The sequence below is a fragment of the Oncorhynchus clarkii genome, chromosome 20, assembly GCF_045791955.1.
Source record: "Oncorhynchus clarkii lewisi isolate Uvic-CL-2024 chromosome 20, UVic_Ocla_1.0, whole genome shotgun sequence".
NCBI lineage: Eukaryota > Metazoa > Chordata > Actinopteri > Salmoniformes > Salmonidae > Oncorhynchus > Oncorhynchus clarkii.
The window spans coordinates 20143773-20163173 of NC_092166.1; the positions used below are offsets into that span (position 1 = coordinate 20143773).

The 19401-nt window shown below is 40.8% G+C and overlaps 1 protein-coding gene across 1 annotated transcript in view; it reads right to left on the reverse strand.

Annotated features, from left to right (window-relative positions):
* LOC139376061 (laminin subunit gamma-1-like) overlaps positions 1–19401 on the reverse strand; it is a 71174-nt gene that overhangs the window by 20712 nt on the left and 31061 nt on the right. The window contains exons 2-3 of the mRNA XM_071118206.1: positions 3421–3725; positions 479–609 (exon numbers count right to left, since the gene is read on the reverse strand). Coding sequence (XP_070974307.1) covers positions 479–609; positions 3421–3725 — 436 coding nt within the window. The remainder of the gene's footprint in view (positions 1–478; positions 610–3420; positions 3726–19401) is intronic.

A 19401-nucleotide genomic window follows, 5' to 3' on the forward strand; every position in this document is an offset into this window, starting at 1 on the left:
GATAGTTTTTGGGGATTCTTGGTTGAGCCACTGAGAATGAACCCACACAAAAGTAAATGGGGCAAGATATGAACTTGATCAAAAGTCATCAGACTATGCTACTTTAGATGATTGATTTAGCACTTGAGGTTTGATAATGATCGTGAATTAGGCATTTTTTGTGTGAATCTGCACTAAAGAAAACACGCTGTGTGGCTAACAGACAGGGCCTCATCCTTTAAAGGAATTTTATAGGAATACATTATTTGTTGCCATTTTTTCTTTTTATGCTCTAATTTCTAATTCCAAATAAAATAAAAATTTGTACGATGAATTATTCATAAAAACATACATTTGTGTGTGTGAAATTGCTATACTCAATGGTATTGGTAAAATAAAATGGAAAAAAATGTGTACACAAGGGAAAAGCCAGGCAGTGGAAGCTGCCAAAAGCTGTTGCAAGATAGAGATAGCATAATGCCGAGGCAACCACTCTCACCTTCCTCCCACTGCAAAGTCTGAGATAGCGTAGTAGTAGGATTTCAGGACCTTGGGATCATTGAAAACTTCATCTCCGAATGTGTTGAGCCTGTTCAGGGTCACTTTGATATCTGTGGCTGTCACCCATTCCTGAAGAAAAAAGACAAAAAGGACACAGTGTTAAAATGCAGCCAGGTCAGACTCCAAACATCTGCCAGGCCTTGCCTGCTAAATATGTATGGAGAGTTATTAACTTACAACTTCTCTTGACGGAGGAGAAAAGGGAGAGAGGATTGGAGATTTCAATGTAAATTTTTCAGGTTTAAAGTTGACATTTTAAATGAGAGACTAAGCCCTATCCCTGGTCCTATTGCAGCCATTTAGAAGAAAAATAAATACAGCCACACTAATCTAAACCAAACCTCAGACATTCTCATGGAATCAGACTGGTTCTGGAATGAGAAGATAGAAGCCTTTTGTTTGCTTGTTTAGAATTACAGCAGAGGAGGACAAATCTGGAGTAAACAACAGAAGAGTAACATTAAGATTCTGTTCTTTTCCACACATGCAGGTTTAAATAGCCTGTTTTACATTCAACATTTTAATACAATGTTTTAATTATTTTTGAACAGGAGTTGTAAATGCAGCCAAGTCCAGTGTGTGCATCATATCGCTTGCTCAGGCAAAATTATTTGCCAACAAACATTCTGCAGAATTAGTTGTAGCCTAACTACTACCAGTAGACTAACTCAAAACATATATCAGGCTTGAGTTTTTGCTGACAACAGGTCCAATGTTTTGCCACTTATAGCCTAACTCTACTAGAACAGTCTGACACATCCATAGGGCAGCCATGAGTCAGAGCAAGTTCCGTCTGTCTCAGGCACGGGGCCAAAGGCTCTGCTCATCTACCCCTTTGACTTCTCTGGCACTATCGCGCCATCCGCTTATACACCATCGTTCAAATGTTTTGGGTCACTTCAAAATGTCCTTGTTTTTTAAAATAAAGGCACAGTTTTTCCCCATTAAAATAACATCAAATGAACGGAGCAAAGTATAGCAAGATCCTTTTTGAAAACCCGCTCCAGAGTGCTCAGGACCTCAGACTGGAGCGAAGGTTCACCTTTCAACAGGACACGACCCTATGCACACAGCCAAGATAACACATGCCCTTGAGTGGCCCAGCCAAAGACCGGACTTGAAAATAGTCGTGCAGTGACGCTCCCCATCCAACCTGACAGAGCATGAGAGGATCTCCAGAGAAGAATGGGAGAAACTCCCCAAAATACAGGCCAAGCTTGTAGCGTCATACCCAATAAGACTCAAGGCTGTAATCACTATTTTTTATACATTTGCTAAATTGTCTAAAAACCTGTGCTTGCTTTGTCATTATGGGGTATTGTGTGTAGACTACTTAATACATTTTAGAATAAGGCTGTTAAAGTAACAAAATGTGGAACAAGTCAAGCTGTCTAAATACTCTCCAAATGCACTGTATAGCTGGATGAATTATGTTACGTTTTTTCACTGTTCATTATCTTACCTGAAGGCTATATTTTCTGTGTACAGAGTTAGCCCAATATTAAAATGTTTTGGTAGATTGTTGTTGTACGAAAAATATTCCATATCCTTAGGAATCTTAAACAATCATTCAAATATTACATAGACTCCACTTAACAAATACAAATATCCCTGCAACGTAGCCCCATGGCACCTCAAAGGTATCCATTCCAAAAAGAGTCTTGGGCTTTGGTATATATAGCTATATGTCACATGAGAAAGTCAAATAGGGAAGTATATGGCGCCAGAGCTAAATTTGTTCATTTGCTAGAGATAGAGCATTACATTTGAAAGCCAGGGCATTCTACACAGGCGCAAAAAAGCATGAACAACCAATAGCAGATAAATACGTACCATGAGTCATGAGCTGACTAGTTTTTGTAAAAACAAGAATCATAACCTTAAAATGTATCTGAAATTATCAGGCATCAGCGGACTACTTTTAATTAACAAAGAACTCATCAAGATAAACCCTTATATATATATATATATATACACAACTTTCTTACATTAATATAGTAAGTAAGTAGTAGGTTAAGGCTATAAACGGTTAGTATATAAATGTTAGTCATTTGGGTTAAAAATCTGATCTAGGTTAGTAGTGATGGGAGGAAAACAAACAGATAGTTACATATTGTAATATTATTTTTGACAATATCAACATTTTGATTTAAAAATAGAAAACGTTTTAGCGTTTTGTTGTTTTTGCTAGGTAGCATTAGCTAGCGCTAGTCGGCTGTACCTGTGCAAAAACTCAAACACATTTTTTTATCCAATAGATTGTTCTCCATCTTTTTTTCTTTTACGTGAGCCAACATGTTTTCAGCACTATGAGCAATATGTTTCAAACATCAAACTGCAATATTGTATTGTGAGGTCCCTGGCTATTCTCCAGCCCTACAGGCTAGTAGTATCGTTGTGCTTTGTCTGGAAGCACACACACAAATTCTCACTTACTAAAAGCAATGCGCAACAAACATCTCCAGCTGTGCCTCTAAGAGCCAAACTCAATCAGTACTGTAGTGGGAAATCTGGGGGCGTCACCTAGCAACAGTTTGCAGCACTTGGCACTGGTCAGGCTCTCACACTTTCCTAACTGGACTAGTGTGCTACTCCCTTCCATTGGGCACACCTGCCAACAGCAAATGTCCAGGCCAAAATATCTCAAGTATAGGGGCTAACTTATCATTACTCTGTCCACATCATTGATTGCCTCAACACTACCTATATATGATGCACTACATACTCTGTGCCTGCAGACAACCTTGGAAAAATAAAGCTAAATAAAACAGCCACCCAGGGACACACAAGTCTGGGATCATAGCTGGAACAAAAGCATCACACAATGTTCCTATGTCAAGGTCTCTAGAATGCTATAAAACAGCAGATGTTGTTCTTTACCTGAAGAACTGGGCTGTTGTCAAAGTTGTAAGCACTGGGCCGGCCTTCAAGGGTGGAGAAGGCGACGTTTCCTCCAGTCAGGGGTGAGATGTCGCTGAACTCGTCTGTGCACAGTGCCTGTTGTTCGTCCTGTCCGGTGCGGATGAAGCCCCTGTTGGTCTTCTGGTAGGTCTTCTCACAGGAGCCACTGTAGTACTGGTAAGGCGTCCATGGTCCATCCTCACTTGTGCGCTTGTAGATGGCGAAGCTCTCTGGGCGGCTGGTGTGGAACTTGAGTCGCACGTAAGTGATGTCGAAAGCCTTGCCTGAAGAACAGAAAAGAAACATGAGAATTTTGATACTTTAGCCAAAAGATGAGCGCATAGTTCACGGTGAACAATACAAGCGACCATAACTGTTCCAACTACGCAGTTAATAAAGACAAAACAAAAAATCTCTTGCACAACACATGGATAAATATTAAGCTGTTGCTCAATGACCCAAAAAAGCTAATCAGTCACTAAAGACTGCTACAACAAGCCTTTTCCAGATGCATTGTCTGTTTAAACCAAGACAAAAAAAAAGGATTTCTAAAGCTCTCCAGTGTCCTCCAGTAATACTAGAGGGTCTTTTCAAAACCTATTTGGCATGTCTGGGCAGGCTAGGACTTGAAGGGGGATGAACACCAGACTATATGCGCTAGGAGAAATGGTATGGGGAGACGTCATTTATTTTGTGTAAAGAAATTAAATGATCTTTCAACATGGCGACAGGGGGTACAATTGTTTGTTTAACAAAAAATGTGCTCTCTAAACAGATCTGCAAAGAAAATAAAACATCTATACAGGGACCATTGTGGCGTGTGCAAATATAGGTGAAGCCATGTAACTTACTGAAACATATAGATGTCTCAACTACAGAAGGGCTTGGAAAGATAGAGGATTTAAATGAATCAGTTCATTTCCTCTCCAGTGAGTGTTTGTGTATGTTGTTGCAGTGACCATGACAATGAACTTTGACTTTTGAGGGACCTCTGTTAAAGGAAAATTCCACCCCAAAATGATATGTTGGTATTTATTTCATTAGCCCATTGTTGATATAGTCCGGAAATGTTTGACATGTCAGCAATCAAGTTTTCAAGATCTGCAACTTTCAAAATACAGCCTTTTGATGCATTTGGTTGGCTGCGTTTCTGTATTTTAAAAGGGATATTATATCTTAAAGTTAAATCTTGAAAAACTGCTGACGTGCTAAACATTTTGGGACTACACCGACAATAGACTAATGAAATAAATAACAAAAGATAGTTTCCTTTGTCTTTTAAGTCAGCAAGCTTTATAGATGAAGGTTAATCTGAAAGCAACATCTATATCTGTAGGGTGTGAGCTGGTTTTATCATGAATTCATGCGTTTACATTGAGATTAAAGTGAATAGTTGAGTATTCTATAAATGTTCTGGAGTGCCTGCTTTGGCCCAGGGAGTCTCCTATTCAAACAAAAGACTTGTACAAATTCTACCTCAACTGGCCTGTGAGTCACTAAACGAGGCGTGGATTTCAACAGGTCTGCTTTAACATCTAGAGAAATCTTTGCAAATGAAAAAAAGCTGGAAGTAATACAATGATGTTTATTTGCGCTTATACCCATTTGATTGTGTTAAATTTCTCCTCAAATCTATTTAAGTAGAAAAAAAGTTTAGCTTAACACTGAGAAAGTTGCTAATTAAAACATGGAAAAAACCTAAATCACACACAAGTGCAACGAGACACAGGCATACTTGACTGGTTGACATTTCCATAACATGTCATAGACAAAAAACTTTAAGCTTAACCATTTGTCTGACCTTTTACAACCAATTTGCCCACTCTTTCCACTAGCCACTTCCATTATGATGCACAGGCATGACACCAAAGCATCTGAATGTGACATTCTGTGAACAAGCAAACTTAAGAGTGCTCGAGCATCGGGGAAAATCGCACTGGGAACAGACTGTCATTGACATCTAATTTCTAAAACCACCCCCACATCCTCGTAAACAAGACAAACAGCATCTGTTGGCACAGCAAGGAAGTGGCAAGCAGAGGCAAACAAAAGGGCCTCTCGTCAACCCAACATGGAAGAGCCACTCAGTGGAGACAAAGGAAGCCTCAACAGTGAATACAGGTGGTCAGGCAGTCACTAGACTAGTAGTCTAGTTCACAGGCAAGGCAAGTTCTGAAGATAACGAGGAAAGGGCAATGGAAATTATGGTTTAGCCTTGAACAAGGACATGGTTACTCTTTGGCAGCTGAGGTTTAAATCATTAAGAGAATCTGTCTGCCAATAGGTACTTATCACAGTAGGAGGCCGTTTCTTCTCTTGCTAGAACAAAAGATGCACGAGCTGCGTACTGAACTGGTACCGACGAATCTGCCATTGCTACTTGTAAAATTGCAATGCTCCTCAGTGGCCGACAACTTGACTTTGAGTCAGAGAGCACAAACCTCCAAGTGGGAAAACCGACAGGAGTGACAACCAAGACGAAAAAAATTAGCGAATTACATTCTAAAGGTTTAGCTAAGGTTATCTAGCCAGCTAAATAATTGGCTATGGGCAGCCACTGGCAGTATGGGATTATGTAGAGTGAATTGAATAGTTTCTTCGTCATCTTGCTAGCTAGTTATCTAGCTGTGGTCATCTGTCTAGAATAAACAACAGCTTTTTTACAACAATAGCAACACTAGCACAGGTAGCTAGTTATCCAACATTGGATACCTACAAAGCAAAATACACAGGGACTCGCATCGCCAAACTAAACGTAAGAATGCAATGCTACTGGAATGGAGTATTTTAACAAAGTCTGTTGACATTGTTCACAGGCGCTAAGTACTCTCTGCAAGCAAACATTTTACAAATCTTACTGGTGTGTGGGACCAATTAAGAGTCTTGGGTGGCCAAGGTTTGTTCTTAGTACATTCAACCAAAATTAGTTTTACAGTACACTGTGATTGTCACTGTAGGCCAACTTTTAGCTTTCAAGCCCTAGGTGCATTCTTTCACTGATTAGCTAAAACTGTACAAAGTAATAACCACAAAGCCAGCTATGCCCTATAAATGCATCATTTCAGTGATGTAGGCCTGCAGTAACAAACATCAATAGAGGGCAGGAATAGCTAACATTTCAGTCTTCACTAAAACTGTAGTCTAATGCAATGATCGCTTTTATGATTGAGCTGATGCACTTTAAAGATGCACTACCCAGAAATCGCTCTACTATAACTATTGCTAAAATTCTAATAGTTTGCCTAATTTTAGTTTATGTGACAAAAGAACTATAGCATAGAGCAGGTATTCCTGAACTGGGGTACGCCAAATAAATATGTGATTCTTTGACATTTTTTTCCCTTCACATTTTCAAACAGCACTTTCATATTTTCTAACGGGGCTATACATTTGGGAGAGTTTTTTTTCCTTGCCTGAGTAGCCTCGTTTCACTGCCAAAAATAACAAACCATCTAGTGTTCAGCGAAATAACAACACAATGTCAAATACAGGTAGCCTAGTCAAATAATTTACATCCAATCACATTAACCTTTACTCTCTTGCAGGAAACCATCACTTTTTGCACAGACATTTAGAAGCGAAACATGACAATTAGAAAAATAAGCCACGGGAGTTTTTGGAGCAGGAATAAAGACGACTTTTGAGTAGTAAGACATGTATAAAAGCAACAGATACCATTAACTAAAGCGTCTTATATGGTGAGCTACCGAGTGGCTAGGACAGGCAAGCCCCATACTATCGTGGATTACTTAATTCTTCCTGATGCCGCAGATGTGGCTGGGACAATGCTGGGGGAAAAGGACCCCAAAAAAACTATACAGACTAGAGGTTGACCGATTATGAATTTTCAACGCCGATACAGATTATTGGAGGACCAAAAAAGCCGATACCGATTAAAATCGGCCAATTTTAAAAATATATTTTTTATTTGTAATAATGACAATTACAACAATACTGAATTAACACTTATTTTAACTTCATATAAAACATAAATAAAATAAATTTAGCCTCAAGTAAATAATGAAACATGTTCAATTTGGTTTAAATAATGCAAAAACAAAGTGTTGGAGAAGAAAGTATATGTGCCATGTAAAAATATGTGCAATGTAAAAAAGCTAACGTTTAAGTTTCTTGCTCAGAACATGAGAACATATGAAAGTTGGTTCTTTTTAACATGAGACTTCAATATTCCAAGGTAAGAGGTTTTAGGTTGTAGTTAATATAGTATTTATAGGACTATTTTTCTCTATACCATTTGTATTTCATATACCTTTGACTATTGGATGTTCTTATAGGCACTATAGTATTGCCAGTGTAACAGTATAGCTTCCGTCCCCCTCCTCGCCCTTACCTGGGCTCGAACCAGGAACACATCGACAACAGCCACACTCAAAGCATCGTTACTCATCGCTCCACAAAAGCCGCAGCCCTTGCAGCGCAAGAGGAATAACTACACCATATCTTAAAGCGAGTGACGTTTGAATCAATATTAGCGCACACCCAGCTAACCATTTCACATTGGTTTCACCAGCCATTAGGCTGGTAGGCTTGAAGTCATAAACAGCGCTATGCTTGCGAAGAGCTGCTGGCAAAACGCACGATAGTGCTGTCTGAATGAATGATTACGGGCCTGCTGCTGCTCAGTCATACTGCTCTATCAAATTAGACTTAATTATAACATAATAACAAACAGAAATACGATTATTTGGTCATTAATATGATCGAATCCGGAAACTACCATTTCGAAAAACAAAACATTTATTATTTCAGTGAAAAACGGAACCGTTCGGTATTTTATCTAACGGGTGGCATCCCGAAGTCTAAATATTCTTGTTACATTGCACAACCTTCAATGTATGTCATAATTATGTAAAATTCTGGCAAATTAGTTCGCAATGAGCCAGGCAGCCCAAACTGTTGCATATACCTTGACTCTGCATGCAATGAATGCAAGAGAAATTACACAATTTCACCTGGTTAATATTGCCTGCTAAACTGGATTAGTAGTTATAACTAGTGATTATGGTTGATTGTTTTTTCTAAAGATAAGTTTAATGCTAGCTAGCAATTTACCTTGGCTTCTACTGCATTCGCGTAACAGGCAGATTACTCGAGGAGTGCAATAGTTAGAGCGTTGGACTAGTTAACTGTGCGGTTGCAAGATTAGAACCCCTGAACAAGGCAGTTAACCCACCGTTCCTAGGCAGTCATTGAAAATAAGCATGTGTTCTTAACTGACTTGCCTAGTTAAATAAAAGGTATAAAAAAATAAAATCGGAAATCGGCGCCCAAAAATACAGATTTCTGATTGTTATAAAAACTTGAAATCGGCCCTAATTAATCGGCCATTCCGATTAATCGGTCGACCTCTAATACAGACAATGCCTTCATCAAACAACACTGTTTCACAATGCATCAGATGTTCTGAAACAATTACTGCTTCGCATAAGCCAGTGAAATATATGCGTTACAGTTGGATGAGTCAACAGACGTGGCGGGCCTGGCAGACCTCCTGGTATATGTCCGTTATGTTTATGGGGGGTCAATTAAGGAAGACATCCTCTTCTACAAACCACTGGAAACCAGGACAACAGGAGAGGATATTTTTAAAGTACTGGACAGCTTTGTGACATCAAATGGACAATGGTGGTCAAGATGTGTTGGTATCTGTACTGATAGAGCAAAAGCCTTGACAGGGAGACATAGTGGAGTGGTACCACACGTGCAAGCAGTTGCTCCAGACGCCACTTGGGTACATTGCAGCATCCACCGAGAGGCTCTTGCTGCCAAGGGAATGCCTGACAGCTTGAAAGACGTTTTGGACTCTACAGTGAAAATGGTTAACTTTGTTAAAGCAAGGCCCCTGAACTCGTGTATTTTCTGCATTATGCAATGATATGGGCAGTGACCATGTAACGCTTTTACAACATACAGAAGTGTGCTGGTTATCAAGTGGCAAAGTATTGACAAGTTTCTTTTTTTAAATTGAGAGACAAGCTTAAAGTTCTTTACTGAACATAATTTTCACTTGTTTTACCGATTGCATAATGACGAGATTCTCACACGACTGGCTTATCTGGGTGATGTTTTATCTCGCCTGAATGACCTCAACCTAGGATTACAGGGACTCTCCGCAACTATATTCAGTGTGCGGGACAAAATTGAGGCTATGATTAAGAAGTTGTCTGCATTAACAAGGACAACACACTGGTCTTTCCATCATTGTATGATGTTTTTGTGTGCAACTAAACTCAAGCTTACTGACAATGTCAAAGGTGATACAGGAAAGCACCCGAATGAGTTGGGAGCGCAATTACGCTGGTAATTACGCAGGTACGACAAACAACTGGATTCGTTATCCCTTTCATGCCATGCCTCCAGTCCACAGATATCTGAACCAGAGAGCCTCATTGAAATTGCAACAAGCGGTTCTGTGAAAATTGAATTAAAAAAGAAGCCACTGCCAGATCTCTGGATTGGGCTGTGCTCAGAGTTTATTGCCTTGGCAAATCGCGCTGTTAAGTCACAGATACCCTTTGCAACCATGCACCTATGTGAGAGTGGATTCTCGGCCCTTACGAGCATGAAAACTAAATACAGGCACAGACTGTGTGGAAAATGATTTAAGACAGATTCTCTCCAATACAACATTACAGAGGTATGTGCATTCTTTCAAGCACACCCTTCTCATTAACTTGTGGTGAGTTATTCACAATTTTTAATGAACAAATAAGGTTTTATATGTAAGATGGCTAAATAAAAGAGCAAAATTATTGATTATTATTATTTGTGCCCTGGTCCTATAAGAGCTCTTTGTTTACTTCCCATGACCCGAGATGTGACAAACTCACACTCATGTTTAAAAATGTATAGTGTGTGTATGTCAGGCTTACAATGTTGGCAAAAAACAACATTTGAGAGTGCGCTGACCCTGGTGCTGGAGGGGGTATGAAGCTGGAGGTTGAATGTTTTAAGGGGTACGGGACTATAAAACGTTTGGGAACCACTGGTCTACAGCATGAAGCCATGAGGAATTCCGGCTTTCCTTACAAAACAATTGTTACATTAATTAACAATTGTTAAATGATTTACAGTTGAGAGCGCAAACAAAGTCTGGCTGAGAGAACCCCTTGTGTTCTCCTAGAAGTATAAAAAAGTATTAAAAAGACGTAAGATAAAGACTAAGTTGGTTTACAGTGGAAGGTATCTTGTCATAGTAGGCTAGGGTGGGGAAGTTGTCAGATTTACATTGAACAAAACTTCTTCCACACGATCAGCATCAGAAGAGCTATAACTTTACACAATAATTAGCTTAAAGAAATCCCAAGAACTGTTATGCTAAAAGCCCGACCAATATGGGATGTTTGGGTCAAATACCGATTCTAGGAAGGCAAAAGTCAACGATAATGATATATTAGATTTATTTCACCTTTATTTAACCAGGTAGGCTAGTTGAGAACAAGTTCTCATCTCATCTGCGGATATATGTTTTTAGAGGTAGAATGAACAACACTTTTCTTCACAAATTGTGCTCCAAAGGATTAACAGGTACTCTAAATTATGATTTCATAACTAAATATAAAAATGTACATTATTTAAAGAACATTTTAGTTGTGGTTTACATAACCACCAAAAAGCAACTATATCCTCTATAAATACAAAAGTTAATACAAAAACACACAGTTTACCTTCTTTGGTACATCTTAAAAGATTTGCCCAGCTATGGCAGTGGATAAGAATGCAGAAGTTTGTGCTGAAGCACCACCAGCACACTAATAAACAAGAAGGGCTGAATGAATTAACCTGTCTCAAAGTAAATCTGAAACGGCACATTTCACAAGCTCAAACTGCAGTGAAATCCTGTAATATGCTGTTCATAATGTCACCACTTTGTGTAAAGAAACACTTTATGGCAACCTACAATGAGAGCTTTTTCAGAGATTCTTTGGAGGAGATGGGGAAACTCCATTTGAACCGCATTAAAGCCCATTGTGTATGTTTCCCATGCATCTTCAATGGACAACGCGGCGCATTCTGGGAGATTCTGGGACGAGGAAAGCTATCCTTCAATGAGTGTATGGGAGTCAATTGGGCAATAGCTAAAAAACCAAACATTAGCATGAATTTGGTCAACAAGATGTACTACATTACAAACAACTTATTTTCTGTAATATCAGATAGTTTTGGAACCTTGACCTCAGGTACTTTTGAGGAAAAAGGGCAGGTTTCTTGACTGATACCCTGACTTCGAGAAGGGATTGAGTGACAATTAGCTTAGCAACCGCGTGACGCAGCATGACAACGTGAAGACAATTGGTCGACAGTCTGCTGTTTGAGGCGTTATACATTCCTCTATGTGATAACAAGGAATCCCAATGATGTATTGTCTGTTGTTATGACAAGCAAACGCAAGCTGTTCATTAAGACAAAGTTTTCTTACTGACACCATAATGTAAATTACACTGTTATTCAATACAAAATGTATTGGCTATACATTTTAACTGCAAATGGCATGCACTGATGACTGAAAATGTTAATACAGGAAAATACTTGCCACACTGGTTTAGTCACACGTTCTAATTTAGCTAGGTAACTAGCTAACAATCTTATCTCATGAATGAAGCACATAGCCTGAATGATAGATCTGCGTCAACTAAATAAATTAATTCACTAAAATAATAGTTCCAGATAGTAACAGTGTTATTTTTGTATTAAGGAGTCTTGACTTTGGCGCCAGGCCAGTGTTCGCACATATTATGCAATCTCTATGGCACTCCACACTGCCCTTTCCCACCTGGACAAAAGCAACACCTATGTGAGAATGCTATTCATTGACTACAGCTCAGCATTCAACACTATAGTACCCTCAAAGCTCATCACTAAGCTAAGGATGCTGGGACTAAACACCTCCCTCTAAAACTGTATCCTGGACTTCCTGACGGGCCGCCCCCCAGGTGGTGAGGGTAGGTAGCAACACATCTGCCACACTGATCCTCAACACTGGAGCGCCCCAGGGGTGCGTGCTTAGTCCCCTCCTGTACTCCCTGTTCACCCACGACTGCATGGCCAGGCACGACTCTAACAACATCATTAAGACGACACAAGAGTGGTGGGCCTGATCACCGACAACGACGAGGCAGCCTTTTGGGAGGAAGTCAGAGACCTGGCCGGGTGGTGCCAGAATAACAACCTATCCCTCAATGTAACCAAAACTAAGGATATTATTGTGGACTACAGGAAAAGGAGGACCGAGCACACACCCATTCTTATCGACGGGGCTGTAGTGGAGCAGGTTGAGAGTTAAGTTCCTTGGTGTCCACATCAACAACAAACTATAATGGTCCAAACACACCAAGACAGTCGTGAAGAGGGCACGACAAAGCCTATTCCCCCCCAGGAAACTAAAAAGATTTCGCATGGGTCCTGAGATCCTCAAAAAGGTATGACAGCTGCAACATCGAGAGCATCCTGACTGGTTGCATCACTGCCTGGTACGGCAATCTGACCGCAAGGCACTAGAGGGTAGTGCGTACGGCCCAGTACATCACTGGGGCTAAGCTGCCTGCCATCCAGGACCTCTACACCAGGCGGTGTCAGAGGAAGGCCCTAAATATTGTCAAAGACTCCAGCTACCCTAGTCATAGACTGTTCTCTCTACTACCGCATGGCAAGCGGTACCAGAGTGCCAAGTCTTGGACAAAAAGGCTTCAACAGTTTTTACCCCCAAGCCAGACTCCTGAACAGGTAATCAAATGGCTACCCGGACTATTTGCATTGCGTGCCCCACCCCCCCCAACCCCTCTTTTACACTGCTGCTACTCTGTTTATCATATATGCATAGTCACTTTAACTATACATTCATGTACATACTACCACAATTGGGCCGACCAACCAGTGCTCCTGCACATTGGCTAACCGCATTGTGTCCCACCCACCTCCCGCCAACCCCTCTTTTACGCTACTGCTACTCTGTTCATCATATATGCATTGTCACTTTAACCATATCTACATGTACATACCACCTAAAATCAGCCTAACTAACCGGTGTCTGTATGTAGCCTCGCTACTTTTATAGCTTCGCTACTGTATATAGCCTGTCTTTTTACTGTCATTTTATTTCTTTACCTACCTATTGTTGCACTATTGGTTAGAGCCTGTAAGTAAGCATTTCACTGTACACCTGTTCAGCGTATTCAGAGCACGTGAGAAATAAAATTTGATTTGATGATTTGAGATTGCTTGCTAGCTAGCCACTTAATTACTCTATTTATTTAGTACTTTTTTACCCCTTATTCTTCCCAATTTTGTGATACACAATTGGTAGATAAAGTCTTGTCCCATCGCTGCAACTCCCGTATGGGATCTGGAGAGGCGAAGGTCGCAAGCCATGCATTCTCTGAAACACAACCCAGCCAAGACACACTGCTCGCTTAACTTATTTGGGACAGGGGGCAGTTTTTTCACGTCCGGATGAAAAGCGCGTTCAAAGTAAACTGCCTGCTACTCAGGCCCAGAAGCGAAGATATGCATATTATTAGTAGATTTGGATAGAAAACACTGAAGTTTCTAAAATTGTTTGAATCTTGTCTGTGAGTATAACAGAACATATTTGGCAGGCAAAACATTTCAGATTTTTTTTTTTAAGGGGTCTCTCTTTTCAATGGACTTTCATTGGGAATCCAGATTTCTAAGGGCCTTGCTAGCAGTTTCTATCGCTTCCACTGGATGTCAGTCTTTAGAAATTGGTGGTTTTTCCTTTGAGAAATGAAAAAGTAGCACTGTTCAGAACGAGGCTCCAGGGAAGTGTACTGTTTGATAGAGGCGCGTGACCTGAAAAGCACGCTCCACTTTGTTTTCCTCCGGTATTGAACACAGTCCCGTCTTAAATTTGATCGATTATTTACGTTAAAAAAAACTAAAGTTGTATTAGGAAAGTAGTTTGAAATGTTTGGACAAAGCTTACAGGTAACTTATGAGAAATTTTGTAGTCATGTTGCGCGAGTTGGAACCAGTGTTTTTCTGGATCAAACGTGCCAAATAAATTGACATTTTGGATATATATCGACAGAACTAATCGAACAAAAAGGACCATTTGTGATGTTTATGGGACATATTGGAGTGCCAACAGAAGGAGCCCGTCAAAGGTAAGGCATGAATTATATCCTTATTTCTGCGTTTTGTGTCACGCCTGAAGGGTTGAAATATGATTGTCTGTTTGCTGGGGTGCTGTCCTCAGATAATAGCATCGTTTGCTTTTGCCGTAAAGCCTTTTTGATTTCTGACACGTTGGCTGGATTCACAACAAGTGTAGTTTTAATTTGGTGTATTGCATGTGTGATTACATGAAAGTAAAATTTTTATGGTAATTTATTTGAGTTTGGCGCTCTGCATTGTCAATGGATGTTGGCCAGTGAGGTTAACCCGGAAGCCAGCCGCACCAATGTGTCAGAGGAAACACCGTACAGCTGTCGACGGATGTCAGCGTGCATGTGACCGGCGCGCCAAAGGAGTCGCTAGAGCGCGATGGGACAAGGACATCCCGGCCGGCCAAACCCTCCCCTAACCCGGACGACGCTGGGCCAATTGTGCGCAGCCTCATGGGTCTCCTGGTCGCGGCAGGCTGCAACACAGCCCGGGATCAAACCCGGGTCTGTAGTGACATCTCTAGCACTGCAACGCAGTGCCTTAGCCCAAGGTCCTCCCGAGGGGGCGCAGCAGCCTTACTACATTGCTGGTTAGCTAGCCAGCTAACGTTAACCAAGTGGGCATGTGATGAGGATAGGACTGCTTGCTTCGTGAAGTGTAATTTTGATTATTTACTTATTCAACAACGGCTGTGGCAAGCTACTCACCATCAAACCACTACGACCACTCTGACTCTCACGTCATGACTTACAGGCTGAAGGATGTTCAATGAGCAGCTCGTAGAGCACCCTAATACCGCAAAGGAGCACAAGTATTTGTTCATTCTATGTATAGAATATCGGTGGAATAAAGACTGATACAAATGTTTCTGTATAAGGCTAATACTGTCTGATAATATCTATCAACCGATATCTGTCAGGCTATAGTTATGCTACAGCCTAAAACGCAATAAATTGGTATGGGTTAAAACCGACTTAACACTACCATTGTAAGATACAGACCCGGTGAAATATATTTTAGAGCTCCAAACGCAGTAATGTTTTAAATGAGAATAAACTCCTGTGAGTGACAGCCGATAACTAAGGGAGGGGACTTTAACCATGTGTTCACCTGCCCCCTCCTCAAGCATGTTGTAGTAGAGTGAGGCTGTGATGTGGTGGTTGGGGGAGGGGAGGTGGAGAGTGAACTGTCTGGAATCAATGATATTTTATATTGACAAGATAATCAAGTGACTGCTCTAACAACATAAATACATGTCCTCAAAGATGAAAAGCAGGCGGAAGGAGGCGAGATCAGATTGGACCATTCTAGCTAATGAGAGGGCAGATACGTGTGTGTGAACAACAGGCCAGAGATAAAAAGATGAGTCTTCTCGATCTTTGCCCTTATATCATCTGACAGTGTCATTTAGGCCATCTCCATTTTAAAAGGAGTCAATTCTTATTTTTCATTGGCTGACCGCTCCCAACTCATAGGAAATCTCCATCCAGTTGACTACTTTAAAATAGTGGAAGACCTCAATGGCAATGTCCATGCTAAAACAGGTTATACCCATGATGAGTCCTCCATCTATCTCTGACAACAGGCACAACGCCTATAGTAGTCTTTTTCAAAGTTGTCGAAATGCTACGTGCGTCTGCTTAGATCAGTGCATTCGTAAAAACAAAACCTAACCATTACGGAAATTCTATTTGATCAAATGAGCCTCATGTAGCAATAGAAAAAAGTGTTAACAAAATTCGACAATCATTGACCTACATGCAAAATATCCTCACTTCGCAGGCTCAATTTCGTGGACAGATTATGGGCTGAGTAAAACCTTTCGCTTAGTCTCTTCCTCTCTGCTGGAATGTGCTTCCGCTAGGCCAGTAAAGGGGTGGGCTGACAAGAGAACGACTCGAGAGGGAGAACAGAGACAAGTAAGTTAGGGGGAAAAGGGGCTGTGTATGGAGACATATTGTTTGTTAAAATGTGAATGAAAGCTCATGACTGTTCTAAAAAGAGGATTGTCTTTGATCAGCAATTCAAAAGTTCTGAAGAAGAAGACATGCATGTTCAACAAATCAAGCATTGATTCAATCTGAGAATTTGTGCCTGGCTTACAATTGTTGAACCATGAAAGGCCAGAACTAAACAAGGACTTTTTTATCACATACTGTAAAGAAAAAGTCAAATGTAATATTCCGCGAATCATGTAATTATATGCACATTCCGCAAATATATCCGACACTCAAAGATGCATTCGACTGGTTTGAGGAAATGTGAAATCTGCATTTACATTGCCAAAGATTCTGACAAGCCACACTGATGTTTCCTATGGTCTCTAACATGTCATTAGGACACAAGTGGTGTTTTATCACTGCAAGCTTGGACGTGTAAGCAGACAAACCTCACAAGACCAGAGTTTTTTAACAAACAGATCTGGGACCTTTCTGGGACCTTTCTGCAGATGACTACCAAGGGGGACATTCCAGGGGGTCAGCAGAGGCGTCTTTGAAAAGTTTATAATCTGTTAATCGCATAGCCAATTTCTATACTCATAAGCCGTGAAAATCATATGAAAAACAGATGGTACCTTTTCCCGAAGACAATCTCATTAATTCAATTTTAACACAAAAGAGATCTTTCCTTAAGAACATTACAGTCAAGAGGAAGAAGCCCACACACTGCTATTAATTCAACATGCAGAACATGTTGTACTTGATGTTCCGTGGCTGTTGGAAGACTCTTTCCAACATTTTCAGTGCCAGGTGGTTTCTGCCAGTTCCCCTCATTACTTTACCTAAAATGTTTGACAACAGTTTATTTTGGCAATGAAGCCCTTTATCTACTTCCCTAGAGTCAGATGAACATGTTAGTTGTTACTATAGACTTCCAGTCATTGCACTAACAATAGTTAGGATTGGCTTGCGAAACTAAAGTATGCATTAATGACAAATGTATTATAGAAAATGAGTAACCAAATCAAAATGTTATTTGTCACATGCACCGAATACAACAGGTGTGCTTACTTACAAGCCCTTAAGACTTATTATTCTTTAAACTGCATTGTTGGTTAAGAAAAAAAATTGAAAAGTAACCAACGAAAGTAAAAAAAATATTAAAGAGCAGCAGTAAAATAACAATAGCGAGGCTATATACCAGTACATAGTCAATGTGCGGGGGCACCGGTTAATTGAGGTAAGATGTACATGTAGGTAGAGTTAGTGACTATGCATAAATAATAAAACAGAGTGGCAGCAGCGCAAGGGGGGGATGCAAATAGTGTATGTGGTTATGGGCTAGTTAAGTGGACATGATATGGTGGCTTCCCACCCATTGAGACAAGGCTAGTTCTTTTGATGTCAAATTCCTTTGAATGTACAGTATTATTGTAGACATTCTTGGGTTAAACCAAGGTGGTATGCTTCGCTGTTGGCCATTTGATTTAGGGTCTTTCAACACACCTCTCAGTTGTCAGAGATGAGGTGATAAAACTGATAAGTGATTGGGTTTGGGATAAGGTTTCATTGACATCCCACAAAGGCATCAAAAAACAAAGCTGATTGCTAACACACTCAGCCTGAAGCAACGAGAGCAAGGCTGTAAGTAAAAATGGTGCTGAAAGTTGGAGCACCTTCCTGGGAGAAAAGTCTCAGTCACACCAAATCCCTTATTCAATCTCTGCAGACAATCTCTTATTGAATAAGATAACCTATTCAGAATCTCTTATTCAATCTCTGAGGCTGAAAAGACTCATGGGCCCTCAGATCCTCCAAAAGTTCTACAGCTGCACCATTGAGAGCATCTTGACTGGCTGCATACCCGCTTGGTATGGCAACTGCTTGGCACCTGACTGCAAGGCGCTACAGAGGGTAGTGCGTATGGCACAATGTATCACTGGTGCCGAGCTCCCTGCCATCCAGGACCACAAAACCAAGCGGTGTCAGAGGAAGGACCTAAAAATGGTCAAAGGCTCCAGCCTCCCAAGTCAGACTGTTCTCTCTGCTACCGCACGGCAAGCGGTACCGATGCACAAAGTCTGGAACCAACAGGACCCCGAACAGCTTCTACCCCCAAGCCATAATTTGTTAAATAGTTAACCAATAGCTACCTGGACGGCATTGACCCGTACTGTTTATGATCTATTCTGTTCTGTTCTGCATTTAAGATCCCCAAGAACACAGTGGCCTCCATCATTCTTAAATGGAAGATGTTTGGAACCACCAAGACTTTTCCTAGACCTGGCTTTTCCTAGACCATGAGAAAAAAAGATTATCTGGTCTGATGAAACAATGATTAAACTCTTTGGCCAATACCATCCCTACAGTGAAGCACAAGTGGTGGTAGTATCATGCTGTGGTGATGTTCTTCAGTGGCAGGGACTGGGAGACTAATCAGGATCGAGGGAAAGATGAACGGAGAAAAATACAGAGATCTTTGATGAAGGAAGGCTCTGAAGGCTCTGGAGCATGTTAAGACCTCAGACTGGGGCAAAGGTTAACCTTCCAACAGGACAATGACCCTACGCACACAGTCAAGACAACGCAGGAGTGGCTTCTGGACAAGTCCCTGAATGTCCTTGAGTGGCCTAGCTAGAGCCCAGACTTGCACCCGATCGAACATCTCTGGAGAGACCTGAAAAAAAGCTGTGCAGCGACGCTCCCCATCCAACCTGACAGAGCTAGAGAGGATCTGCAGATTAGAATGGGAGAAACTCCCCAATACAGGTGTGCCAAGCTTGTAGCGTCATACCCAAGAAGACGTGATGCTGTAATTGCTGCCAAAGGTGCTTCAACAAAGTACTGAGTAAAGGGTCTGAATACCTATGTAAAT